General features: G+C 41.7%; 1 protein-coding gene across 9 annotated transcripts in view; it reads left to right on the top strand.

The window, feature by feature from the left end:
• The window catches only part of NEO1 (neogenin 1), a 215,786-nt gene extending 193,190 nt beyond the window's left edge, over nt 1–22,596 (top strand). For 4 of the 9 annotated variants that reach the window (XM_052807473.1, XM_052807470.1, XM_052807467.1 and 1 more), the window contains exons 21-29: nt 202–234; nt 4,894–4,962; nt 5,791–5,938; nt 7,739–7,977; nt 8,698–8,790; nt 14,978–15,136; nt 16,488–16,742; nt 17,077–17,213; nt 19,701–22,596. In XM_052807473.1, coding sequence (XP_052663433.1) covers nt 202–234; nt 4,894–4,962; nt 5,791–5,938; nt 7,739–7,977; nt 8,698–8,790; nt 14,978–15,136; nt 16,488–16,742; nt 17,077–17,213; nt 19,701–19,784 — 1,217 coding nt within the window. In that variant the 3' untranslated portion in view covers nt 19,785–22,596. Of the gene's footprint in view, nt 1–201; nt 235–4,893; nt 4,963–5,790; nt 5,939–7,738; nt 7,978–8,697; nt 8,791–14,977; nt 15,137–16,487; nt 16,743–17,076; nt 17,218–19,700 lie in introns of all 9 variants that reach the window. The other 5 variants (XM_052807475.1, XM_052807474.1, XM_052807472.1 and 2 more) reach the window with 3 other exon arrangements.
• The last annotated feature ends 4,681 nt before the right edge of the window (nt 22,597–27,277 follow it).

The raw sequence follows: 27,277 nt of genomic DNA, 5'->3' as shown, positions 1-27,277 counted from the left end.
GCACTCTAAGGAGAGGTGAAAAATAAAAAGTTTTGAGTAGATTTTTTTTAACAGTACTCTTTCCATATGAGTATTGGTGGTTAGAAAGGAGCGCTGTAGCTAGTCTACTTGTGCTATGTGAAACTTTAAATTCTGTCTCTCACTCCTTCAAGCCTTGTGATCTTTCTCTTGTTTTTTCCTTCCCTGTGCTTGTCCCACTAGCTGAATCCTCAGATAAAATGCCTAATGATCAAGGTAAATGAATAGCCATGCTTTCTCTTTTATTCCATCCTTCACGTATTTTGTTTTTCCTGTCAATGTGCTGTTGCATTTCTTAAATAAAACAAACATCTGCTGCTCTAACTGTAAATGAGCAAGTTCCTGTTGTGCTTTTAATAGTGGAAGAACTGGAAGTCTTATTTGTGGTTTGGGTGTTAGGAATATAAAGTGATCTCTGTAGTCAGATGTCACGTGAAGGGACAAGCGGGTTGTGCCAGAGCTGAATCATTCAGTCAACATGAATTTGGAGTGAGTGATACTCCAGACAGCCTCTGACCATTGATGCAAGATCCTCAGTACATAGAGGTGGAAGATCAAACAGTTATCTAATTAGCACATGTGCTGTTTTGTGAGCTCTACATCTATAATTATTTTTATAATAAAGGAAAGTATGCCTGCTCTAGAAAGCTTTTTTGCAAGAGATTCTGCTTGTCAGCTCATTTAGACTCCAGACTCTCCTGAAGAGCACAGCATTAGCTGCTAAAAGCCTTAAGGTTTTAAAATGCTAGCCTGAAAATGGTAGCTTTGAGTTTACTACATTGAATTATAAGGTGAATGTCCCAGGGCTGTTTTTGCTTTCTTCCAAATAACCTACAAGCCAAATAAAAAGAGGAAGAATTAGTCTAAAGGGATGAGTTTAAAAGGACGTTGGCAAGCAGCTGAGACATACAATTAAACAGCTCCTAAAGGGGTTGAGAATGAGCTTTTTTTTTTTTACTTGCTTTTCAACTTGTTACTTAGAAGTAATTTATTAAATATGCTTTTACCTTCTGTGTACCAAATAACGCTGATACTAGACAGTTATGGAGTAAATTCATATCCAGACTTGTGTAACAGAGATGCTAGCTGAGATTCAGGCTTGTCTATGGGGAAGCAGATGCTCACTGTGTCATCATCAGTGCTCAATTGCAAGTGGAAGGGAATAGGAGAAAATTAAAAGGTTTTATGTAAAAGTTGCTGTTTTCCATTCTGCACTATTCTAACCTCATTGCAGCAGATAACTAAACCTTCTCATCCGTCATTATCATCCTAAAGTAACATATTCTTTTAGTAACAGTTTGATTAATTTTTATCAAATTATGTAATTTATGAATCCTGAAACCCTACATAAAAGCCAAGGGAATTTTGGTTCAGAATTCCTGTCAGAACACTTGGAGATTATAAATCATGGCAGCGGGCTAAATGTAGCAAAGAAGATGAGCTGAAGAGCAGAAAAGCCTGCTCTGTGACAGTATCACTGGATTGCGGAATTGTGTCTTTCAGGAAATAGTAAGCAAGTTATTCAAGACTGGGAAGGACCAAAACTACAATGGGATTGACTCTCTGGCCTTAGTGGTTCTGTCTTCTTGTCTCTCCCCTACTTTAATGTTTTTCTTCTGTGTTAAGCACACTGTATTGTTCTTCCACACACTTCTATAGCACAGAGCTTGTGTTAGAAGTTAGTGGCTGTTGCCGTCAGGCTTCAAGGAGTTGCACTGGCCTAGTACAAAAGCAAAGGTTAAGGTATCTAATCCTAGTAAAACTGTCCTAAAGTAACAGAAAGTTAAAATCTGTTGTCTGGCTGCAGATACCTAATGGGCAACATGGAGATTGACAAGATTACATGAAATTGGTTTTGGGGTTTTTGGGGGTTTTTTTTTAAATGTTATCTTAAACTGTTCCTTAATGTAGAAGGAAATGGAAAACCTCAACAACAAGCTTTGTAAGATCCCGGAAAAAAGGCTGGTGTCCATACAGATGATGCAGCATGTGCATATGCTTGTTCAGAGCATATCATGTAGAAGCAAGGCTTATGCTCCCTGTTGTGGTGGTTACTAGCTGCTTCTGAGAGAGGTGATGAGTTACAGTCCTTACGCACGCATAAACTGCAGAGAAGAGTCAGGTCATCTTTCAGGTTGCACTGCGTAAGATAGGAGCTCCGCAGAATTGAAAGGCTAAACTACTGATCCCTGGTTTCAGGAATTAGATACTGAGAAGCATCTTGGTTAGGTACATAAATTCCATCGTATTTTGAAAACTGGACTTTGTATCTTGTAGTTACCTGTGCATTTTTGGAAATGTGCAGGCACTGGCACCATGCAGTCGGTGCCAGTATTAGGCGTCCCTGAGCTGCCATGGTCTACGAGGATCGTGCACAGGTAGTTATTCCCAAGGATGTCTACACCCTTTGGAAATATGACTGCTTGCCAGAATACTGCTTTCTCCGTATCGCTGCCTTCCAATGTTTTTACTGTCTAAATATGATTTATATACTTTGTCACACATATGCACACATTTGGGGGGGTATATAAAATCTGCAGCTGGCTGTGTGAGTATATACATTGTTCAGGGAGCGCAGACCCCATGACAAACTGCACCTGGTGCAGTCTAAAGGGATGCAGTGTGTTACACCCACATGTACCACATGATCCCTGATGGTCTGCGCCAGTGACTTTGTATATCTTATCTACTCCATTATTTTATGTCATCTGTTAACTTCAGTAGCAATTATTTTAATTTTCTTTCACGGTGTCATTAAGGATATTGAATTACACTTGGCCAAGCACAGGTCTTTGCAGAACTCATTAGAAATATCCCTCGTGAATAATGTTTCTGCAATTATAATTCTTATTCTTATCAGTTAATTAGTTGTTAATCATGTTAATATGTGCCACATTGCTTTTTTATTATGCTATTTTTAACAAAGCATTGTACAGTACACAGTAAAATGTTTTATGGAAGTCTAAATATAGTATGTCTGCATAGTTACTGTTACCAACCAAATTTATAGTCTGACATCTAGTTTGTTTGAAAATACCTGTTTTCAATAAAACAGAAAGATGGGCATAAAATATGCCACCATCTCCTATCTGTCACCTTTTCCATGATCTTGCCTATGTTAAGGCTCTGGCTGCTGCACTAAAAAGGCATAGGGTGTCTGTTTGTCCTGTTAAAATATTGTCAGTTATTTTTATTCCCCCCCCTTCTCCCGCAGCTTCTCTGGTGCTCCAACATATCTTCAGCGCCAGGTTTAGTGATTCAGAGAGTTCATCTAGGGGTTTTTTTACTTCTTTTCAGTGCACGTTATCTGGTCATGCAGTTGTCAATATATTAAATACGAGCTGTTTAAAATTCTGTTAAATTATTTAATTGCTGCTGCAAAATTATTAGTCCAGTACTTCAAAAAGAGAACACATTTTCACTGAATGCAGTGTCCTGTCTAGACTGGCAGGTGCAGTATGTCCTTTTCATTATAGATTTGTCTTGCAATACAGCTTTCCCATTATTTTAGACTACGTCTAACTCCTCACAGCATAGATCTAACATTCCTTCTTATTATCCTTCTCAGGGCTTAATCAGTATTCTTGCTGGTATCTTTTGCTGTTTTTACCAATTGTCTTTATTTCACAGTGACTAATTTACAGGCTTTGACTTTAGGTTCACAATTTCCATTTGTTAGACATCCTTTAACACTTAGTACTTCTTGATTAGAGTGGATTTTTAACTGAGAAAATCCTTCTCCTGATTGTGGAACTGCTGAATTTGTAGACTCTTGGTGTTTTGTGGTTTTGGCTTTTTGTGCATAACAGTGTAAAAATGTGCAAAGGATTATGGATTCCTATAGCAAGAGCGATGTTGTTCTTTGCATCTTGCCGTATGTTTCCCCTGCTACAGTATTTTTATCATTCATGGTAATTTTGCATTAGTGCATTTTAATGAAAACACAGAAGTGAAAACCAGGGTTTTGTATATCATTATCTGCGGGAAGAATTCTGCTAACTCAGGAGAGGTCCTAACATTAGAGGTGAACTTGTGACTTCATGTGTCTTGCTGTGGCAGCAAGTGATCTAAAGTAGACTTGAATTATGCAAGGGGAAGTACTTGTTGGAGTAAAAAGAGGACAGCATTTCAGTTGGTAGGTCAGCTCTTGCATTAGCACCTCGGAGCCTGCTAGCAGAAGCTAAGGTTCAGGAGGGGCTGTGTAATGTGCCTCAGTTTGTTCAATTGAGGTACAGATGTATTTACTTCCATTGTCAGCCTTAGAAACATAAAGCTTTGAAACTAATTTGTTTTCCCAGGTTTCACCAAAACTGTTTTTGTGATACTTCATTCTCGCTTCTGGTAAAGGTGAAACAAACAGAAAAGAATGGGGAGAAGTTGAAAGCAAGTTTTTATGGATAGGCAGGAACTGTGCTTTTGATCCTCCACTTATTTCCAGTCTTCCACAGTTACTGTAATTAGGTATTAGGAAAAGAAACTTGTATAATTATTGTTTCAAGATGATTAACTGTCTGTACAAGTGTGGCAAAGCCATTTGCCTCAGTGTGTACCTCGGTATTACTGCAAATAATTTTTATTGTATTTTTTTTAAATGAATACTAGTAGAGGCTCCTAAACTTACTTAAGAAAATAGTAATGCAGGAAACTAATTATTAAATAGCTCTTTTGAAGAAGTGGTTCTCTTCTTGGAGAAACACAGTTGCTGTTGAAAGTCAAATCGTGTTGTAGGGGAGAGAAAAGGAGGAAAAAAAAAGATGCTCACAGTGGTTCAGAGAAGGTCTGAAAGAGCTACCTTAATAATGCTAAAGTGTGTGTTTATGTGTACGTGTGTGTATATATATGTGTATAAAATTACCACATATACAACGTTTTTAGCTTCAGGATCTGCAGGGAAAGGAAGCCGCCCAGTGGACGTAGGACCAGATTACAAACCACCACTTGGTGGTAAGTGTTGTTATGAAGCTTTTCAATTTAAATGCAGTCTTTTGGTCTTTCACTGAGTGGTGCTATATCCTACTGAAAATACTGATTACATCTGTTCCAGTAACTTTTTCTCTTTATGATGATAGTTGTTCCTACTCAAGACATTGTATTGTACTTCTGTGATAGTGTTCTTGCCTGCTGTGTGGGGTATATGGAAAAAATAGCATCACGTGCATTTACATTTCAGTCTTGATAAGCAGATCTTATTCCTGGTTTAGTTTTAAATTGCTGCTATAGTGCACAAGTGTAAAATTAATTGAGTAAGAACACATTAGGAAGGAAAAAAATCATCTTAACTCCTTCTCCTTATTAGCAGTGTGCATTGCGGAAGCCTTGCCCTAAGGTAACACTCATTAGTGTTATATAAAATGTGTTTGTTTCAGAGGAAAGTGACCACTGTAGAGTACTGATACCAATTCATGTGATTATTGGGTCCAAGGGGATGCTTGTAGTGCTATAGTTTTAGCAAGGTTCCACATTAACTCTCCTTAGACTGTAAACTACTGGATTTTTTTACAATAACTATTTGAGTAGGACAAACATAAATTTTTATAAACTGTTAGTTGCAAATGGATCTGTAAAGCATCTTACAGATTTAATTGTACAGAAGCACAATCGGCAAATGACAAAAAAATAATTAAGCATTTCACTTGAAATCCTAGCAGACAAACCATCTTTCTCATTCTGCTAATCTGCATGATTCTAGAAGTCTTTGGGCACTGCTTGCTTTTGATTGGGATTTTTTCTATATGACAAATAACCCCTTTCTGCCATCTCAAACTCTTACAGGCAGTAACAGTCCCCATGGAAGTCCTACTTCTCCCTTGGACAGCAATATGCTCCTTGTAATCATAGTATCTGTTGGAGTGATCACCATTGTGATAGTGGTGATAGTCGCCGTCTTCTGCACCCGTCGTACAACTTCTCACCAAAAAAAGTAAGATGTCTGGGTGGCACTTTGCCCTGTCTACCTTTCTCACGTAATTCTATTTAATCTTTTCTTTATGATGCTTTCTTTTAAGTCTTGCGGGCTCTAGAAATTCTGTTCTGACAGTAGATCAGTAATGGAGTTTGAATTCTTGTGTTCAGAAGATAACATGCATCAATGCAGCTAAGCTATCATGCGTGTGATGATGATGATGATCTGTTTTTCCTAATCAGTGTTTCAGAGTTTACAAACCATCAACAGTTTACAGGCAAACTGGGGCAATGCTTTCATGCATACCTGCACTTGCCCCTCTCTGAGGAGAAATTATTGTTTAAAGTATTGTTTCCAAACTTGAGCCAATGCATCTGTTCAGAGCTGTGAGAGCTCAACAGCTCAGGCAGATTCTCACTTCTGCTCTTAGCACGTACTTCACTGTGTGGAGTAGCTTTACAAGCTATGCATGATAATATCCAATTTGTAGATAGTTTACTGGAGCGGAATCTGAATCTGGTGCTGGACTCCTTAGAAAAGTGCTCCAAAATCCTAAATATAGGTGCGCATCTGAATTCTTCCCTCAGAGCATCTGAATTAAGACTACAGCAGTGATGATTCTGTTTATAGGCTCCTGAAGGTTGTTCCTGCATGGTCTTTGAAAGAACTGAACAGAGCTGAAAGCTTTTTTGGGGGTTTGAAAAGACTCTGTTATGCAAAATAGAGTTTTAAGAAAGTGATTAAAAGCCAGGCTTAGAAGATCATCTTCACTTGCTTTGCTGAAGCTGAACCGTCCTGCAAAAATACAAGTTCTTCAGGAGAGGAGAGCAAGGATACATAAGTGATGGTCTAGCAACTGGGCGATGTGCTTGGGAGAGGGCAAAATTCATAGGCCTGTGCCCAAGAGATGTATTTTCTTTCCAAAGAGCAGAAATAACCCTGTGAAATCTTGCCTTTGTTTTCCCAGTTTCTAAATCCCACCTCTCTTACATCCAGCAACCTACAACCAGTGAATAACCTTCTGACCTGTGTTACTCGTTCAGCTACAGTGCTCAAAGCAGGATGCCGGGAGCACATCTGGCTGCGGATCACCTACATAAGAGACTCTGTTCATTGATATTTTCAAAATTGTATTTAGTCATATCTTAGCCATTTCTAGGAAAAGTGCTACCCAGAAGGGACACCTTCCTCCTTTATTGCCAGGGTCCAAAGTGGGGAGTGTGTGTGGAGGGCAGTGCTGGAACTCTACATTTTCCTTTTCCAAAATTCTGTCATGTCAAATGCCTGCCTCACAATCAGTTTGCTGCTGCTATTCAACAGCAATGAAAAAGCACATCAGTTAGATGTGTCTAACCTGAGCAGTGGTAAAATGAAAGTTCTTGTCATTAATCTTTAGAGTTGACCATCCTATTGGGATAATTGGCTATTTGCACACTCCTTCTATAGCTGTTCTTTGAGGTTGTTTGTAAGCCCTGGAGTACGGGCACAACATGATGTACATACACTTCATGTTTAGAATATACTCTTAATAACCGTAAGTACTGGAAACTTAATTTTTGTTAATGAAAGCTTAGACTGTAGAGCACAGTTCTGCAGCATGTGGTGGCATTTGAGACAAATTTCGTGGCATCAGAGTTGCAGAATATGCTTTGAGATGTCAGATGTGGTCATATGTAAAATTCAAAGCTTCCTGCCCAGTGGGTAGCTTTTGCTGAGCTGGATACAAGATCTGAAAGAAATCTGAGTGAAAATTTGCCTTTTTCAACAAGTGAAAGGAAGCCAACATCTAAGAACATTTCATTTGTTTTCATTCCCAAGGAAACGAGCTGCCTGCAAATCAGTGAATGGGTCCCATAAGTACAAAGGAAACTCCAAAGACGTCAAGCCTCCTGACCTTTGGATCCATCATGAAAGACTGGAGCTAAAACCCATTGATAAATCTCCAGATCCCAATCCAATCATGACAGATACCCCAATCCCTCGCAACTCCCAAGACATCACCCCAGTTGATAATTCCATGGACAGCAATATCCATCAAAGGCGGAATTCCTACAGAGGTGAGCTATCAACGAGTACTTTGACCGTGATGTTTAAAATTAAATACGTTTTACTGTAGCTGGTGAAATCACTTTATTGACGTATTATTCAGTTACTCTTATCTTTTTTTGTTCTTATTTTCCAAGTAATGAATTGGTTTGTGCCTAGTTTTTAAGACTCTCTGAAAAGGATGGATCACATGTTTTAGTGAGAAAATTGAGTGCCCAAGAGTTAAATCATGAATTTCCCTTGGTAAATACTGGTTAGTAATCAGAAGCTCATCTAACAAGTGTTTCATATTAAACTGTTGAGAAATGTGTGTGATGTTTTTTCAGCAGTCAAACACACAATCAGGTTTTGGTGCTTTAACCGGCTACTGCTAAGCTCTTGAGGTGTGGGAGAGTTTTCACTTGGTGAGCGGTTAACTTCTTAATCCAGCATGTCTTACCCTTACGTGTGACTCTCTGTACTACCACTCATTGCCCAGAGCTGCACTGCCAGAGGTTTGTGTTTGCATTGTGGCCTGGAGAGTTTTTCCAGTGCCCAATAATCTTTACCCTAACTGTCCTCTTTTCCACCTTCTAGTGAAGGATGAAAGAACTGTTTTTATCAATTACGAGTCACAGAACTGCTTACAAAGAGGACAGCCCAGAAATAGAGAGGAGGATTGAAATCATCTGGTATGGTATCACAGAAGTCTTGCTGCAATGGTGAATAACCTTCAGTATTTTTTCCTTCAGGGCATGAGTCAGAGGACAGCATGTCCACACTGGCAGGAAGAAGGGGCATGAGGCCCAAGATGATGATGCCTTTTGATTCTCAACCGCCTCAGCGTAAGTCAACAGCCCACCTACCAGCTGGCTTGAAACAGGGAGCACCCAAACAAGCCATGTTGATACTGTATGCAGGGGCACACACACTCACATACTGCCTTCCTACTTACTTGTCCTAAGTAATTCTGTCGTATCTGCAGTGGAAACAGTTCAAAAAGGCATCCTGAATCCCTTATGGTGAAGGCAGAGTTAGATCAAGTTAAAAGGAAAAACTGAATAGCTGTATTTGAGCAAGCAGGAGGCATGCTGCCAAAGTGGGCAAGAGTTAGGAATGTGTCAAACAGTCTGTCCCAGACTCCAGCAGTGGCAACTGCAGGTGCTTTTTAGGGAGAGCCTGTGAGCCTGGCTGCTTTTTACAGTCCATTCCCTTTGTACTCTGCCAGTATCCAGCTGTTACATAGGAACTGGTAGAGTTGGTAAATCTCTATCAGGTTCTTCTCCACTGTTAGTTCTCTCCTCTCCAGACCAAACAGTCACAGCCTTTTTAGCCTCCTCTCACAAGGCAGCTACTCCATCCCCTTTATCATTTTAAGTACCATTCTCAGAACCTTCTCTAACTTCACTACATGCTTCTTGAGATTCAGAGAGGCCAGAGCTGCACACAGTACCACCAAGGTCTTACAGAGCAGGAAATAGTGCCCTCTGCCTTGTTCTCGATACTTTCCTTGCTGAATGAGCTACTACATTCTGTTGAATTTTTTGGCTGCCATTCCATATTGAGCAAACGATATCAGAGATGTCAACCATATCTCCAAAAACTCTTTGCTGAATTGTGACTGCCAGCTCTGAGTTCAGCATCATATAGGTACTGTTTGGATTATTTTTCCCTCAGTGTATTACCGTACATTGAAGCGACGCTAAAGTTTACCTGCCATCTCTTTGCCTGCTTGCTCAGTCTTGTGATGCCCTTCTGGAGTTCCTTGCCATCAGAACAGTATTTGACTAGACTAAAGATCTTAATATTATTGACAAACTTAATGATTTCTCTGATTGCTTCCATGTCTGGGTCACTGAGAAAGATAATTGATTAAAACTAGTGCTAGCACTGTTACCTGGGGAATCTCCTGCTTATTCTCCTCTGTCTTGAAAATTGATCATCAAGCCCCTCACTTAGCTTCGTATCTGTAACCAGCTTTCAGTCCATAAAAGTGCTTTCCCTCAGCAGCAACTTAGTGTTTTAACTTCAGAGTGGAGCCTGTCAGAGTCTTTTTGAAAATTTAGCTGTTATTATATTCGCTGGTTCCCTTTATTGACATATTTACTGTCTTGAAACTCTGAGGCTAGTGAAGCAGGTGTTACTTTTACAGGAGTCATGCTTACTCTTTTCTAAATGACTATGTTTACCCATATTTGCAGTGCTCTTACTCTTATACTGAAATATTAAACATAACTGCTGTCCCCACTGCATGGACAGCTATTTGTGAAGCAGTTCTTGACCAGCTGCAGTTTACAGTCCACCCTCCTACGGCAAACCAAAATCGGTATGGATTTATGCTAAAATGTGATAGTGGCTCAGGAGCAGCCTCAGAAACAACTCAGCTGCTCATCCAGTAGGAGAGAATTAAAGAGCTGGGGCGATAGATCATGTCTCGGTGCAAGACATCCCGACTTGTGAGCTAGTCCCCTGATGTACTGAGCAGAAGAAACGGCTCTGAAGGAGTAACAGTGCTCATCTTTTGAAAAGGATACCAAAAGCCTGCAATATGTACAGTAGCTTTGCTCTGCAATGTGTCTGTTACACAAATCCGTTAGAACACGGATAGACTACTGATAGAGGCGGAGGTTTTGCAAGTCTGGCAGAACAGACTCTTAAATGAGGTGGATGTCTGGTTTTTATTTCTTATTCGTGTGTTTCCCTATCAGTTAATGATGATTTGAGCAGACGTGCAGAATTGAAATTTTGTTGAGGCAGTAGAAATATATTTCAATTATTATTATGAAATATTTTAAGAATTAAACAATATATCTAGTTTTCAAATGATGATTCTGAGATGGAAAGGGACTTAGCTAAACCTCTGGACAACTAGACTGAAACCCTGACTTGAGAACACAAGTAAGAATTACAAAAGTTTAACAAGCAGTGACAGAACTGTGAGGCAAAATTACACAGTGCTTATCTGGTCTGAGCTGTAGACTTCCCTGAGCACTATGTTCATGTTCAACCCTGTAGCCAGGTAATTGTTACCACAACTTCTTGTGTTTTACAGGATGATTTCAGGCCAGTCCATTATGTTTCAAGTTTCTAACTTTTTGCTTTATTTACCTGAAGTGAGTGCTTGATTTTCTTGGCCTCTATGTGCTTTTTCAAGTGTCCTGATGACCTGATCAGCTCAGTTTGTGCGTTTTCAACTGCTACCTTGTTTTACAACCTTTTTACAAGAGTAGTATCTTTTTTCTTGGTTTTAAAGTAAGTAGTGTGACACTCCTTGTTTTCTTCCAGTTTTACATGTATGAGGAAGGAGTGGAGGATGCAGTTTTACACTAATGATCATTACTCTGATTAGCTTCTTAAAAGCTTGTCTGCTGTCAAATATGGTTGTGTAACAAGGGACATTGCAGCTATTGGTTTCTGATGATTTCCTGTCCCATGCCAGGTGCTAGAACATGATGAATTCAGACTTGCGTGACCCCATGACAAATTCAGACTGCAATAAGTCTTACCTTGCACTCTTCTAAGTGTTTTTCTCTAAATGGGATGCAGCATTCAATACACATAGCATAAGATAAACTCATAGAGGAGCCCATGCTGAAGCGTCCAGAGTGCTCCACAGAAACAGAGTAGCCAAGTACCCCTCATACTATGTTATTCAGTGAGGAAGATACTCAGCAACTTACATGATCAGTCCCACATAGGATGAAAAGATGTACAGTTGACACAAGTGACACAGTGGTGATACATATTTTAGGGAGGTAGCATATTCCAGTTCTACCTTTTGATTGTATTCAAGCTGATGTGATAATGCTAGCAGATACAGTTGTGGATATGATTTTTCCTTGCAGCACTAAACCCAGCTGTGACATCCCTTTTTGATACCAGTCCTGCTGTCTTCGTTTGAAGAGCCTATCTGTTTTCCCCCTCTTTATTAGATATTGCCTTGCCTGGAAAGAATGAACCAGACACAGACACAGCTGGCTTGGTGTGACAGGTTAGCATGATGCACTAAATGTCAGGAAGGATATGTAAGGTATTCTGGTGCCCTAGGGCTTGAGATTGTTTTTGTGACTTTGTTTGACTTTTTATCCTGTTTGCAAAAGTTCTAAGGGCTTCCAGCTGTAGGTTTCTATTTTATTGTAAGTGGAAACATTAATGTAATGTCTTTAGATACCTTTCTGCAGAAGCTACACAGAAAACTGACGCTGGTACACGAGGCCCTTTCTCAGCAAGCAACACAGAAGGCAGGACCCATTCAGTGTGTTTAAGTCTGTGCCTGCAGATACCTTCTTATGGCACTTCCCCCCTGTCGTGGTTTAACCCCAGCCAGCGACTAAACACCACGCAGCCGCTCACTCACTCCCCCCCACCCAGTGGGATGGGGAAGAAAATCGGGAAAAGAAGCAAAACCCGTGGGTTGAGATAAGAACGGTTTAATAGAACAGAAAAGAAGAAACTAATAATGATAATGATAACACTAATAAAATGACAACAGCAATAATGAAAGGATTGGAATGTACAAATGATGCGCAGTGCAATTGCTCACCACCCGCCGACCGACACCCTGCCACTCCCCGAGCGGCGAATCCCTGCCCCCACTTCCCCGTTCCTATACTGGATGGGATGTCACATGGTATGGAATACCCCATTGGCCAGTTTGGGTCAGGTGCCCTGGCTGTGTCCTGTGCCAACTTCTTGTGCCCCTCCAGCTTTCTCACTGGCTGGGCATGAGAAGCTGAAAAATCCTTGACATTAGTCTAAACACTACTGAGCAACAACTGAAAACATCAGTATTATCAACATTCTTCGCTCTGAACTCAAAACATAGCACTGTACCAGCTACTAGGAAGACAGTTAACTCTATCCCAGCTGAAACCAGGACACCCCCCTGCCCCCGTAGCATTCAAATCTAGTTATTTACCTCTTAAATACTACGTTAAGATAATTTAGTATGTTCAGGTTTAGTATAATATACAGTAATGGTGTATGCCTAGTTAGTTGCTTCTTTGACAACTGGAACACAAAAATTCTGGAAGGATATTAGGAAGCAAAGGGCCGTTTCTTTCTTAACACACCACATTTCTCTTTATCCAGTTCTTCATCTCTTTTCCTTGAAATTAAACAGTGCATCATGATCATCATTACGAGGTGGTGGTACAACATACTGCTTTTTGACCTGTAAAGCTGTACATGATTTAGGTCTGATAACTCAGCAAATTATTAGCAAAACCCAGCAGTTTAAGCTGGATGGCTAGTGGCAGGGAAAATTTTCTGGCTTTTCACTGGATCACGTTTTCCCCACTTGCTCACCGGATTCTGCTTTGGATAGTGTTTCAGAGCTACTATGATTTTGTGGTGTTCTCATCTCCAAGCTTTTAGGAAATGTCTTGAAAGGTGTGTGTGTGTTTTTTATTGTGGTTGCAAAAACATATAGGCGATCTTCTGTACTAACATGCATTATATTTGATAGCGATTGAAATGCTTGCTGAAACACAGGTGTAGACCAGTGGTTTCTACAAATAGAAGTAATTAAAATGTTTATGCCTGTAAAATTTTATGCCTTAAAATCTTTATGCCTCCTACCTTGCCGACACTTAAGAGAACTGGTGTCTCTGATGACTGTTGCCTTTGCCCAGATTCCTGATTGCCAAGCTTTTGTGGGTTTTTCCTCCATTTGCCAGTTCCCTGCAAGACAAAGTGGCATTTTAGTCTTGCTTGAAGCTCTTAGCGAGAATATCTGACTTTTGACATCCCCTTGACAGCTGTCCCACAGGACTTAAATCTAGAAGCTACTGATCACTCAGTATTAGAGTTTAGTTACTCTTCACTTACAAGAGATTGATAATAATGTTAGCTTTCTGTTGGCGTAACTCAATGGGTGAGAGAAATTGTTTATTACCAATAGCTGAAAATCTTGTAAGTATATTGCCTCCACTGATCAATTCACATATCCTGTCCTGCTGACAGGCTGTTTTCCAGTAAATTAGGAAGTCAGAGGGTTCAGATTTGTTTAGCCAGCCTCTGAGTTCAAACTGCATGCATCAATGTGATAAGTCTTAACTGAATTCACCATTATAATGATGGATTTCTGCTTCGTGTCATTCCTAGAAAGTAACTTTCACAGGCAGCACAACTGGAGAATTTCCAGAAAAGGTTCAAAAGAAAATAACCCACCACAACCTTTTTTTTTCCTTTATGGTGCTAGTGGTAGCAATTCCCTCCTGGTTTTTGTGTTGAGAGTCTTTCTTTTGGACAATTTTAAGCAATTCAGTATTTTAGTCTGTCGTAAGAACTATATTCTGCGCGTGCTTTTTCTCCCAGCTGGGGAGTAGTGAGAGTTTGTTTTGCTGTTACCACAAAAGGGTGAGGACAAGGGATGATTTACATGAAGTGTAAAATTCATGTGTCTCAAACAGGAAAAAGAAAACTGCAAGATAAAAAAAGAGGGGAAAAAAGAAAAACAGGTTTTTGGTTTGAGTGTAATGGAGCAGAGCTTTACTAAGTCCGCACAGAGGGAATGCATGGAGCCTTTGGTGTCTTGTCCTACTCTTATCATTTGTCTTGCATTATTTAATTAACCAAAGATGCCACGTTTGGTTACAATGTTAAGAAATTCAATGACAGCTAGAAATTATTTTGGAATTTAAGCTCATATGTCTCCTGTATTAGGTCTGACATTTATAGCACAGTGTGAAATACATGGAAGTTCTAAAGGGAGCTGAACTTTATTTTTTCTCAAGTGTAACAGAAAGCGCTTGAAAGATAGCCAAGAGAGATGTACTTTCTGCACAGGAAAATGGAATGCTCTGCCTCTTTGGGGGGGGTTGTGTCTTGGCATGGAGGGAGCTTAAGTGCTGCAGCACAGTTGGAAAATTGGTATTGAAACATGTCATCTTGGTGTCATTGTAAATCTGCTGAGCAGCTGGCTCCCCTGTTCAGTGGATTTGTGGGAGAAGGGAGGGATATGGTGCATTTCAGTACATGTGCATGCTTGTCCGTATGTTAAGCATTTTTCTGTCTTATATTCATTCACAGCTGTGATTAGTGCTCATCCCATCCATTCACTCGATAACCCTCACCATCATTTCCACTCCGGCAGCCTCGCTTCTCCAACTCGCAGCTATCACCATCACCAGGTCAACCCGTGGCCGATTGGCACATCCATGTCACATTCAGACAGGGCCAATTCCACAGGTGAGATATAAATGATCAGCTAGATTTTGCTTGTAATGGAACAATGAGTGAAACATGTGGAAATCAAAGCCTGAAACTTAACTTGGTTGGTCTCCATTGTGTGTTCCATGAGAGATAGAATGAGGGGTTTAAGTACAGACAAAATCCTTGATAGGTTGAGTTTTCTGTAAACGGTTTCTTGTGTAGATCTGATATTGATCCTTGAGATACATGATGATGTCCTTAGAAAAGGAGGCTTAGTGGTTTATATACAACTTTAAATAGGAAGATTCCTTATTCTGAAGCCTTCAGCCCTGGAGTCTGAAACATCAGATTAAATCTAATTTGAGCTACATAATATGATAACTTTTTTCCTAATTAGTTGTGTTTAAAACCGAGAGGACAAAAGCCCAGACTTTGCCACTGAGAGCTGATATTAGTTAATCTCCCTGAAGCACACAGAAAATTGTGATTTCTATGTGGCATTTTCAGGCTTGAAGCACAACCATTTGCAATAGTTTTTGTAATGTCTCCAGCGCTTTGAAAATTCTGAAGCAACAGTATTGCTAAATTGCACGTAGGTAACATCTTGAGATGAAGTGAATTCTGAGTTTCTCTAGTTTAAGGTCTACATTTTAATTAAGGTGCCACAACCAACAGCGTTGTTTCCTGTTTCCTCATGAAAACAGTTCATGAGGCTGCAAATATACAGGCAGACAATATTTTAGAGGCAGAGGTTTCCCTTGTTCTGTTTATACTGCTGAAGCGACAGCTCTCACAATCCAGATCTTTTCCTGCACGTGGCCCAAGTAGGATCACGATGCCCTAAATTCAAGATACCATCTCGTTGTTCTCTTGGACCAGGGTGGAGCCTGCTGCAGACAAACAAATGGAGCCTGTGATTCCATTTTAGCTTTCAGCAAGTAAAGAGATTTCAAGTCTATCTCAGTAAAAAATGTGGCTCTTCTGTATGCACTACAGTGATAATGCTTAAAGTATACCTATTTAAGAAGGCCAATACTGTGAAATACTCAAGAGTAAAATGAGAATGAAGATTTGTGTTCCATGCTGTTTATCTGAGGTCTTATTACATGTAGCTGTTTCAGTGCAAAACTGTTGGTTTGGTATTATGCCTGTGGAATCATTCAGTTCTCAAGCTTATTTTATTAGACAGCCACTGCCCTTCACCTTAAAACAGGACAGTTACACAGAATTGGTGGTGTTTGCTACAGAGATAGTTAATATGTGACTTCAATTCCTAGCTTTTTAACAGCAATCTTGGAAAAGGTGCTTGCAAACACTACAGTTTTGTTTCCATCTGACCACAGAGAACATTGCCGTTAAAGAAAATAAACCACTTTTTTTGTTGTAGAATCTGTTCGAAACACACCTAGCACGGACACCATGCCGGCTTCCTCATCTCAGACGTGTGCTGACCACCAGGATCCTGAAAGCACCACAGGGTCTTACCTGGCTAATGCACAAGAAGAGGATTCAGCTCAGAACCTCCCTACGGCACATGTCCGTCCTTCCCACCCGCTGAAGAGTTTTGCGGTGCCAGCTGTTCCACCAGCTGGTTCCACGTATGACCCTGCATTGCCAAGCACACCATTACTGACTCAGCAAGGTGAGTGGGGGAAAACTGGCAAGACATGCTTGCCAAAAAGAGAAAAAGGCAATTTTAAGAAGCAAATGAGAGAAGCTCCTTAAGGGGCAGGGGGGTAGAGTTGGGCGTCAAAGGAAATTATGTCAGAGGCTGGATTGAATTTTGTTGGTACAATTTTTCAAGGCCCTTCTCTGTTATCTACATAGATAAACTAGACAAAAATTCAAATTCAGTATTCCATAATTTGAACTGTTCATTTTCCTCTAATAGAATCCTTCTCCTTCTTTCAAGAGTTTTCTGGATAGAAAAAAGAAGTAATTAACTGAGGCATAACTATGTAACAATTTATTTTAAGCTCCTAACCATCCAGTTCACTCGGTGAAGACTGCGTCAATTGGGACTTTAGGAAGAACTCGACCTCCTATGCCTGTGGTAGTTCCCAGTGCCCCTGATGTGCAGGAGACCACCAGGATGCTTGAGGACTCTGAAAGCGTAGGTACTCTTACACTGCCAGTGGCTTTCTTTGGCAGTGCTTATCAAACTGTGGTGAATCTCTCTTTATATGATACTTGTAGACTTCAGTAATATCTGCACTGAGACTTTCAAAGGCAGAGGATGATGAAGCTTCTGACTTCCACTAAGTGCCATTGCCTGTTAAGCCATATGAAAAAATATAGTGCAAATACCTTCTACACAAGGCAGTAAATTCAGAGAATAAACACTTAAATAGCAAATACTAGTAGTGCTTTCAAAATCTGAAAATTAAAGAGCATACCTTCATGCCCAATTACACAACACTAAACAGATGCAGTGCTTCCATCTATGCCAGTCCACAAAGCCCACTCGGTCAAAAACTGAAAAACCTTTGACAACGTTTTGGCTGAACTGAGGCTATTAGCTGAACATAAGAGTAATGTTCTCTGATATTTCCTTTCTTGACTCATGCTCAGTGCTTCTGGTTTCTGCTAGCCTATCACAATTACAAGAAGAGGAGAGTCAAGACAGATACCATCTATTGCACTAGTCTTTTCATTCTTTACAGTAGGTAGTACCTCATGGAGCTTTCGTTTATGACTTGGGCTTCTATATGCAGGCTTCCATATTGGAGCTGTAGAAGTGCCCTGCACATGTGTGTTTTGCCTGCTTACCTTGATGTAAAGAGCATCTTTGTTTGCAGAGCTGAAGGCCTGCAGCAGTGCTGTTTGCTCTTCTGTACAGCCTAAGATGATGTATTCATGCTCACTTTGAGATGTCATTTATTTCTGTCTGGTTTGCAAGCATAGTGTACCTGGATCCTGTTAAAGTTGTGCACCTGCAGCTTCCTCTGCTGCTGCAGAGCATCCAAAATGTCATTGCAGATGGAAAGTTTAGCATTAATGCCAAAAGGTTTAAAGCCATCATCCCAAATATGTTTTCAGATACTCATATGAAAGTATTCTGACTTCTGGGGAAAAATGCAACCAACTGTTGGGCTGCTTTGGAAACAGCTTTTAAGAAGTGAGGAAATTTTGAATGTCAGGCACTGAAGAGCCGTTTTCCTTTCAAATTGCAAGCCGAGAAGTTACTGTATGAGCTATTGTATTACTGCTACAGGAAATGCTTATTTTGCATGAATTTTTCTTTTTTTTTTTTTTCTTGTTTCCTTATTGTTCTTTCCTTTTGTCACATTGTTTTTGTTACCGTCTTGATTTTATTTCTGTATGCGCTGGTCTAGAAACTGTATGCATGCTTGATTTGGTGCACTTTTGCCTTTCTGTCGAGTTGTCACTCCTTCTTTTTTTTTGGTTGGTACCAAAAATATTCTTGTTAGTTTATTCATCAACAAATTTGTAATATTTAAATATAGCCATTAATAAATTTCTTCATTAATAAATTAGTACAATATAAAGTCACCACAGCACACTAAATAAATTATGAGTTTTAAAAACTAGGATTAGGTAGTGATTTGAATTGATTCTGCTTTTTTATGAGAGCCTGTGGGAATGAGTCTGAGTAATTCCAAGTCACTGCTATTTATCGCTGTCAGTAGTCAGCAGATCATATGTTGGACACGGGACAGAGGTGACTTTTCTGATACAATCTAGATTGCTTGGTAAACTGGGAAGTGCCTGCTGCATTCATTTCTATTTAAATGAAAGAAAGAAAAGGTTTGTATCTAGAAGCAAAGGAAGCGAGATCACAGTCAGGGTTGAGGGCTCCACTCTGGGAAGGACTTCAGTTTTATGGTACACAATCAGCTGAGCAGTGGCTTTAATATTAGACTTTAGCCAGAAGGTCTAATAATGGACCTTAAATATATAGAGGCAGAAACTATCAAACGGGAGTTCTGTTGCTTCTGATTTGGCATTAGCAGAGCTGGTACTGGAATACTGGGTGCAGCCTGGCTTGCCTTCTGTGAAAACGATGTTGAGAGAGTGAAGAGGGTTTGAAGAAATGCTCCAAGAACATAAGGGGTTGAAAACTGCACGGTACTGGGAAAGAGTTGGTCAGTTTAGAAAATCTCTCTACATGCTTGCATTGATGTATGAATGATGATAGCTGTTCAATATAGCTGAAGCTAGACATTGAGGCTAAAAACAGAGTATGATTTTTAGCAAGCGTAATGATTCTCAAAACAGTTCTACTGAAGTGATTCCTTCAACCTTTTTTTCCAGTTAAGCTGGGAGGATTTTTATAAAGCATCTACTTTGGTTCAAAGGAAGCTGTTGTCTTGCAGCAGGAATTGATAGAAGGAAAACAGATACAATGATCACAGTCTTAAAAATCAGTGAAACTATGAATCGCTATTGCAAAAAGGTCTGCGCTTGAAACAACTCTCTATTTTAAGTTATTAATTCCTCTAACTTGATAAATCTGCTTATTCCTATGTCAGGGTCACAATCTATATGAGAATCGCTGACCATTTCTTCTTACTTCTTATTCTGTCCCTCTTTAAAGAGAGCAAGTCACCTTGTCAATAACTCTGTACATCTCCCACAGAATTATGAACCAGATGAGCTGACCAAAGAGATGGCCCACCTGGAAGGACTTATGAAGGACCTTAATGCCATCACTACAGCATGACCACCTTCACCAGGACATGACTCCAAACAGTTTCACAAGTCTTGGGACTCAGCCTTGGAACACAAGGAATTGTACAGAGGAAAAAGAAAAGAAAAAAAAAAAGAGAGAAAAAACAAAGAGGGACAGCACATGAGAGCATACACAGAAAGCAAACGAACCAACCAGTGCATTTGTGCTACAGCTGGTCAAAAAGAGATGACCTTGTCATCGTTCTGCAATGAAGTCATTGCCAAGTTGAATTCCATGTACCTGCTGAGACCGTGCAGGATGGGACGCATCAGGCTGAAATCTAGCATCCAGACAAAAGGAAAAAAAGTGGACTTCATGGTTGTTTTTTTTCTGGTCAGGTTTTGTCTCAGTGGTGTGATTGCCCTGCCTTTTCAGTGTTGGACATTCGCATTTATGTACAATTTTATTTGTGTTTTTATTTTATCTTTTTTTATAAAAAGGAAAAAATACTGTTAAAAAAAAGGAGAAACTGTTGTTTTCCACAGCCTAGACTGACATTTGACTGCTTGTTCTGTTGTGTATGAGAATTCATTGCCAGCGTGGGTTGTTCTGTTTTGTTTTTTATTCTGCGTATAATTACATCCCCTTCTGGCAGTTAATCCATGGCCTTTTGGGATGCTGCACTGCTATTTGTAAGCTTTTTTTATTATTTTTATATTATAATTATTAAAAGCCTGACTTTCTCCTCTCATCACTGTGAGATTACCAGTCTGTTTGAATTGAAATGTAATTTGAAAGGCTTGTTTGTCGCTTTTTGTGCAGTTTCAATATTTTGAGTGGGGAAAAGTAGTGGGGAAGGGGAGGGGATCCAGTGGGAGGTTTCATTATTGTTGTTTTCCTGTCTCTCTACATTGACTCAAAAGACTGAAGAAAATGAAAGCATCTTCTGTAATGTCCTTCCTTGTAACTTCAGCATACTGTGTCTCTGGTTACTGAATTGCAGTGAGAGTCTCGTTTAGAAACATTAAAAAAAATTCCTCCTGTAAAGTAGGGTTCCTTATGTTTAGATGACACTACAGCTTATTTTGGCAACAGTGCTCTGTTTTGTTGTTGTTAAAGATCACATCATGAAACTTTTAAAGTGCAGATTGAGCGCTCATTCAGCATGGAGAACTTAGCACAAGCAGCAGTGCACAGTGCACGCAACACTTCTCTGCTGGTGGTGCTTAGGTTTGAGCTACCTGGACCTCCCAGAAGCAGAGAACTGTGGACCTCTTCTCATCAGTGACATACCATATCATACTTTTGAGAACACTACATGTCTGCAGGATCCTTCAGCAGCAAGTCCAACCCCAGTGCAATTTCTCTATCCCAGGCCATTTAAACAAGAATCCTTCTCTTAAGGATTCTTCAGAGACATAAGCAAGGCAAAAATGTATTTTTTTACACTTTTGAAACCATTTGAAAAGAAAAACAGTATTAGCGACTCAGGTGCTGTTCACATATCTGTCTAGAAAGGAAGGAAAGTTAAAAGGGAACTCCTATACGAGGGAAGGAAAAGGGTTTTTTCTTCTCTCCATGTATGATGGCCTGGCTCTGCCATACTCTATGAAGAGGAATGGCATAAAAAGAGGGACTGTATTTTAGTGGAAAAAAAAAAAAACAATACCCAGCTGCCTAATGAACTCATGTGCAATTTCACTTTTAAGATGAAAGGAAACTCAAAACTTACAGATGATTCAGATGCCAAATCTGTTCCTCCTGAGCAGTCAGATTTGTGATCTCAGAAGCTGAGTGATAACGATGGCAGATGTGCAGATAACAGGCCTTTCAGCTGCAGGACACTGCTGCTGTAGTCCACAGTGCCTCTGCTAGATGGCTGTACCTGTTGGAACATGAAGAGGAAATACTGTAATCTGCTTAAATTTAAATAACCCAAGAACTTTGCTTCATTTATTTTTTTTTTTTATCCATTTGACTAAAGCTAAAGCTCTGGGCCCATTTTCATAGTTCCTGTCACTAAGAGAAGGGAGAGCCAGTGAATCATCCTGGAGAGCAGCAGGGGTTTGGGGTGTAGTTTTACTTCCTTTCTTTTCCTGGACTCTTTGTATTGTCATTTCTAGGACATTTGCTGGGTTTATTTATTTGAGGGGGAGAAGGAATCAAATTAATTGGAGCACCGTGGGCCACCTGGATAATTAATGTTTGGACTTTTAATCAATACAATTCAGGGCAAAATAAGCTACAGAATATGTATTTAAATAATAAAATACACATCCTGTCCTGAAAGGAGGGGGGTGTATGTTTTCCTTTGCCTATTTTTTACCTATACCCAAAGAAATACCATCATACATACACAGTATTCTTAGCTGGTGGGTCTTTGTGAATATTACTTATGTATAACACCATGAATGTTAATATTGTCATTGAATTTGGGGAGGGGGAATATTTTTAATGATAAAACAACTGTTCAAAGTTGGTTTTTTAAGGTTAAACTAAAAAAAAAAAACATTTATTCAATTCAGTGTACAATCTGTATTGCACTTTTTCACATTTTAATGCTACGTTTTCTTACATATCCTGTGATTTTAAATTTGGAACATTGTGTATCCTTGTAGTGTCATAGTCAAGCTGTTAAGTGACAGCTTCCCTCAGAAACATTTGGGGAAAAAAAACCAAACCTGTATATTGTTTTATGATTCTCATGTAGAATAATTTTGAGGACTGCTGTAGACGTCTACCTTTCTGTACAATTTTTTTGCTTTTCTGTAGTATTTGCTGTATACTCTATGGCTTTTTTTAATAACTTCATGTTTATTATTTTGTATTGGACATCCAATACACTTTTTTTAATCCAATCAAATTCTGGTCTGCTTGGAGAGTTTGTTCTCTTTTGAATTATTCCTATACCTTTTTTTTCTTAATCAATATGGTGACCAGGTTTGGAGTTTTACTCGCCCCTTTTGTGGTGTGGTTTGGCAGGTTGTGTCCTCCAGAGAGAGAAGAGGAACTATTATTCCCCCCATCTTCCTGTGGGCACTGAGCATGTAATGTCTTTCTGGCTAACTCCCTTCCATTTCAAAGCTCAATAACATCACCTTCTAACAAGCAAGCATCAGAAGCAAAGGTTTCAAATCAGTGAAAGTACTTTTAATAGCCATAGTATTTTCCTGTGATAGGTTTACTACTATAGTTTTTTGAATGTAGCACTTTCTGTCTATGGGTTTTAAAGTGCAGTAATTGATACCCTCATTGTTACCCTCATGCTAACTCCAGACACTTTCTTTCGATACTAGACACTCACACTGATCATCAGCCTCTTCTCTGCAAGCCAGCCACTTTCCCCAGTCACTTGTGTCCCATGTTCTTGGGAGCATTAGACCATTCCTCATCCTGACCTCTGCAAACAGGAATACAAGCTACTGCATTGGTTTACACCCTCTGCTCCCCCCTGTATTTTGCAAGTCAGATCCTTCTGTTCACTCATTAAATAGTGCAACCACACTGAGGTGTCAGGTGGGAACTGGACCCTGAAATTCTCCTGAAGGGATGCCATGACCCTGCAGCTGGCCAGGGACTTCTCAGCCACGCTAGAATTGGTGGGGTGTGCACATGTATATGTGTACAGGAGAGGAGAAATAGGGAACAAAGGCATTCATCATTAAGTAAGTTGAGAGTGTCACAAGGCAGTGGATACAGCAACACACACACACTCTCCCTCCACTTAATAACCTCTAGCTTTAAAAGCCAGTACTTCTTGCTAGGTTAGTCAGTGCAGGGAATTTGCTGTGCTACTTGCTTTGCACATCAAGCCAGGTGAAAAAGTGATAAGTTTTATGGGGTGTTTATCAAGTAGCCCATTTTAAGACAGGTAGAAGTAATACCTGCTGGGACTTGTGCCCTCCTGTGCAGCCAGGCAGTGCAGGACAGGGACACTAGAGGGCAGCGATGACTTGCTGGTAAACAAAGCTGCAAAGCAAACCCACAGCTTACACCGCTTCTGCATCCACCAGGAAGAGAATAAATTGTTTCTCTTCAGCCTAGGTTAAGGAGACTAACATTTGTGATGCTTTCTTGTTAGTAGCAGTTCAGTAAAGAACTCAAGCTGCAAACTATAGTTTTTTCGTGCCTAGCTGTGGCTTTCCTTGATGATAGCACTTCAGCTTCCAACACAGAAGCAAGGGGTTGCCTCAAACACCTTGGATAAATTGGTGCAACACTTGCAGGTATTTGCCCATTAAGAACAGCCACCTGTTTTAAGACAAATCAAGACTGGATTTAAACTCGTAGCAAATCACTGTTCATCTCAAAGAAAAGCATTCCTGTAGGGGCTCAATGTGATTTAACTAAACTGCCTTTGCAAAAAATGTTAAACCATTACAACTTTCCTGTGGGGCCAGGTCTCCCCTAACCCAACACAGGCTTCAGCCAGGTTACACATCTCCCCTTACTACACAGGGTGTGAACACATACAGCCTGTGTGACTTTTAAAAGCCGAATTTTGAGCTGCGGTGGGACTCCTTAGAACCTTCCATAAGCAGACACGGCAAAATTCCTGTCTCCTGAAAAGCTTGCCAGGTCTCCAGTGTGATGGACACGCTGGAAGTCAAGGGGACAATCATCCTAGCAAGCAAATGTGCAGGGCTGACAGGGGCAGAGGCAGCAGACAGGACCAGCAGGTTTGTAAAAGGAAAGCCAACCCTTGGCAGGCACAATGTGGAAAAAGTGGCAAGGAGAACACAAGTGCAAGAGTGAAAGGGTGGCAAACACCCGCAGATCCAGACTGCACACCTGCCTTTTGAAAATGCAGGAAAAGCCTGAATGTGCTAGAGTGCCAGGGAGACAAACTAAAATGCAATGAGGGAAAGCAAAGGATTCAGCCTACTCTGAGTGCTGCTGGGCCACCTTGCTGTGGGGGAAATTGTCCTCCACCAGCTGAGAGAGGCTCTCTGATCTGTACTCCCTACAGGCACAAGTGCCTGACTCATTTCCCTTCCACAGGCAGGGCTGGTAGCAGTTGCACAAGGACAATAACCTATTGCCTGTCGTTCAGTAGCTGAGAATCGACTTTTTCCAGGTACTTCCCAACTTCAGCTCCTGTTTCCTAACCTTCCAGCACACACTGCCTTTCCGCCAGTCTTTCCTTTCTGTAGGGACAGTGGCCAAGACAGCTGGGTCCCATAGGGCTGCAGTGTAGACCAAATGCTAATTTTCCTTGGCAATTTCTTAGGAGGAAATTCTGTTCCCCAACCCAGCTGTCTCAGGACATCCCACCTTCAGTCAGCTGCCAAGTGGCCACTGGCTAAGGGGATGCTGCAGGGTCCTCTGCCCATAGGGGGTTGGTCATGGTGGCAGTTTAACCACGGCCCTTTTGTTCAACACACAAATGCACTAGTACCACCACTGGTGTTACTAGTCAGCCTTGGAAACATGATGCAGTGCTGCTCTACTGTCTGCAAATCCTCACCGCCTGAACCAGACACAGGACAGCCCTGTTTACAACATCCTGCAGCAACCCCATCACTGCAAAGGCTGGGAGAATTAAATGACACATACTAGAGATGCAGCAATAAAATCGTCAGACAATAACTTAACCCAAATCAGTAGTACTCACCCTTAGCAGGCTCCAGGCAAGGGAAGACTGAACTGCCACAGGCTCCTCTACCTGGAGGTTTTGCCTTGTCCCTTTTTCCCTTCTTTCATTTTAGGCCATCTGTCAGTGCCTCCACCTCCTACAAGTTCATCATTCTGTAAAGAGCAGGTGAGGTCCTCTGTTCTGGGCAGCAAACCTGAGGGGAAAAGAGCGAGCAACCCATTTGTAACCTCAGTCACTGTCCCTGGCTGGCAAGGCCTCTGCAGGCAGAGCTGGGATATTCAGATGTGCATGTTGGAAAGCCCTAACCTGACTTCAGGCCTCCCTTAGGACCCTCTCACATGGAGCATGAGACTGCTGCCAGAGCTCAGCCTCCCGAGGACACTGCTAATGCAGACACCCAGGTCCCATCTTGCAGCGGGACAGGGGGACCAGGGTGGGGGCACCCAGCTCTGGGGCCACAGCACCATCCGGGGGGTTGCAGGGCGCAGAGGTTTGTCCTCAGGCTCAGTAGAGCCTGGCCGTGATCAGACACATGCCCTGTGCCCTGGCCAGGGAGACCCCAGGCAGGGGTTTCCCCAGTGAAATGGGGAGACTGGGAATAGCTGCGTGCTTGACAGCCCCATCCCACCCAGCATCCTCCCCCATCCTGACATCCTTGTACATGAGGAAGACATCCATCCCCATTTCTCCTCCGTGGGCACCGTCACCATGGTAACAGCATCCACTTAATCTGGCCAAGCTCTGTGCTGACGATGGGGAGGCCTGGGCAGCTTCCCTCCTGCACAGGGGTTTCCCTGGCAGCTGCGGCTGTTTTATGAGGCACAGCCCTGGTCCCGCGCTGCTCCTATCGATCCCGCTGTCTGCAGTGAGGATTTGGAGCCTTGTGGCAAAAAAACCCTGTTGCTGGAGAAGGGCACTGAGGTACTGGCAGTGAGCAGCTACCAGGGAAAGCCCTTCCCCAGGGGCTCTACGCCACTCCCCAGTGCCATCTGTAAACACTCTGCCAGCACCCCTCAAACTCAAGGGCTCTCTGTCCTGCGTTGTCCTGTGAGGGGGTGTCACTGCTGTCCCACAGGAAAAGCCACCCTGCCAAGCCCAAGGAGCAGGATCCCTCCAGCAGCTGGACCATATCTTGCCCTCCCCAGCCTGGGCCCTCTCCCGTGTCTCTGCCTGGCTGCTCTTGCTCCTCTGGAGCAAACCAAAGGTTACGGTATTTCTCCATCCTCTTCTGAAGAGGCACATAGCCCTCACAACATCCCCGTGCCCCAGAGAACAGGCTAGAGGCACAGCCACATGAGGAGGTGCTTCACAGGGGCTCCCTTGGCTGCATTCCCTCCCAGACCCCTACAGCATTTGCTGTCCTCCCTTGCCCCAGCTCTGCGCACCAGCACAGATAACCAGGGTGGTTCTATCCAGCCCAACCTGCCTAGGCTCCCCAAGTGGTTAGTACCTGGCTTGCAGCATTTCACCTGGCCCCTAGCGCTGCCTTTTCAGGGAGCTGCAGCAGCCAAATGCTGTGACGGGCTCCGTAACACACAGGGTTACTGAGCTGAGGCCACCTCAGCCCCATGTGGGATCAGCCATAGTTGGAAGGGGAGAAAATATGCTCCTGCAGCCGGTGCTGGTGGTGTGGGGCTGGGCGTGCAGGGAAGGTGGTGAAGCTGAAGGGACAAGGCACTCCCAGACATGGGGCTGGGGGGGAAATACTGCCCAGTCCTAGCCCCAAACCTGCTGGCACTGAAGGGACTCTAAAGACAGGGCACACAGCCCAGCTACCAATGCACTGCAGCACACAGCACCTTCCAGACCCTTTCACTCCATGTCCCCAGGACTACCTCTAAGTGGAAAGCAGCCACAGCCAGGCAGACAGAACCCCCAGCGTGGACTAGGAGCCTAGAGCCAGGGCTCAGCCTTCCCCCCCACAGTTGCTCCCAGCAGCCAGGAATTA

This window comes from Harpia harpyja, chromosome 14 (assembly GCF_026419915.1).
Source record: "Harpia harpyja isolate bHarHar1 chromosome 14, bHarHar1 primary haplotype, whole genome shotgun sequence".
In the NCBI taxonomy this organism is placed as follows: Eukaryota; Metazoa; Chordata; class Aves; order Accipitriformes; family Accipitridae; genus Harpia; species Harpia harpyja.
This window is presented reverse-complemented; position numbering and strand designations above follow the sequence as displayed.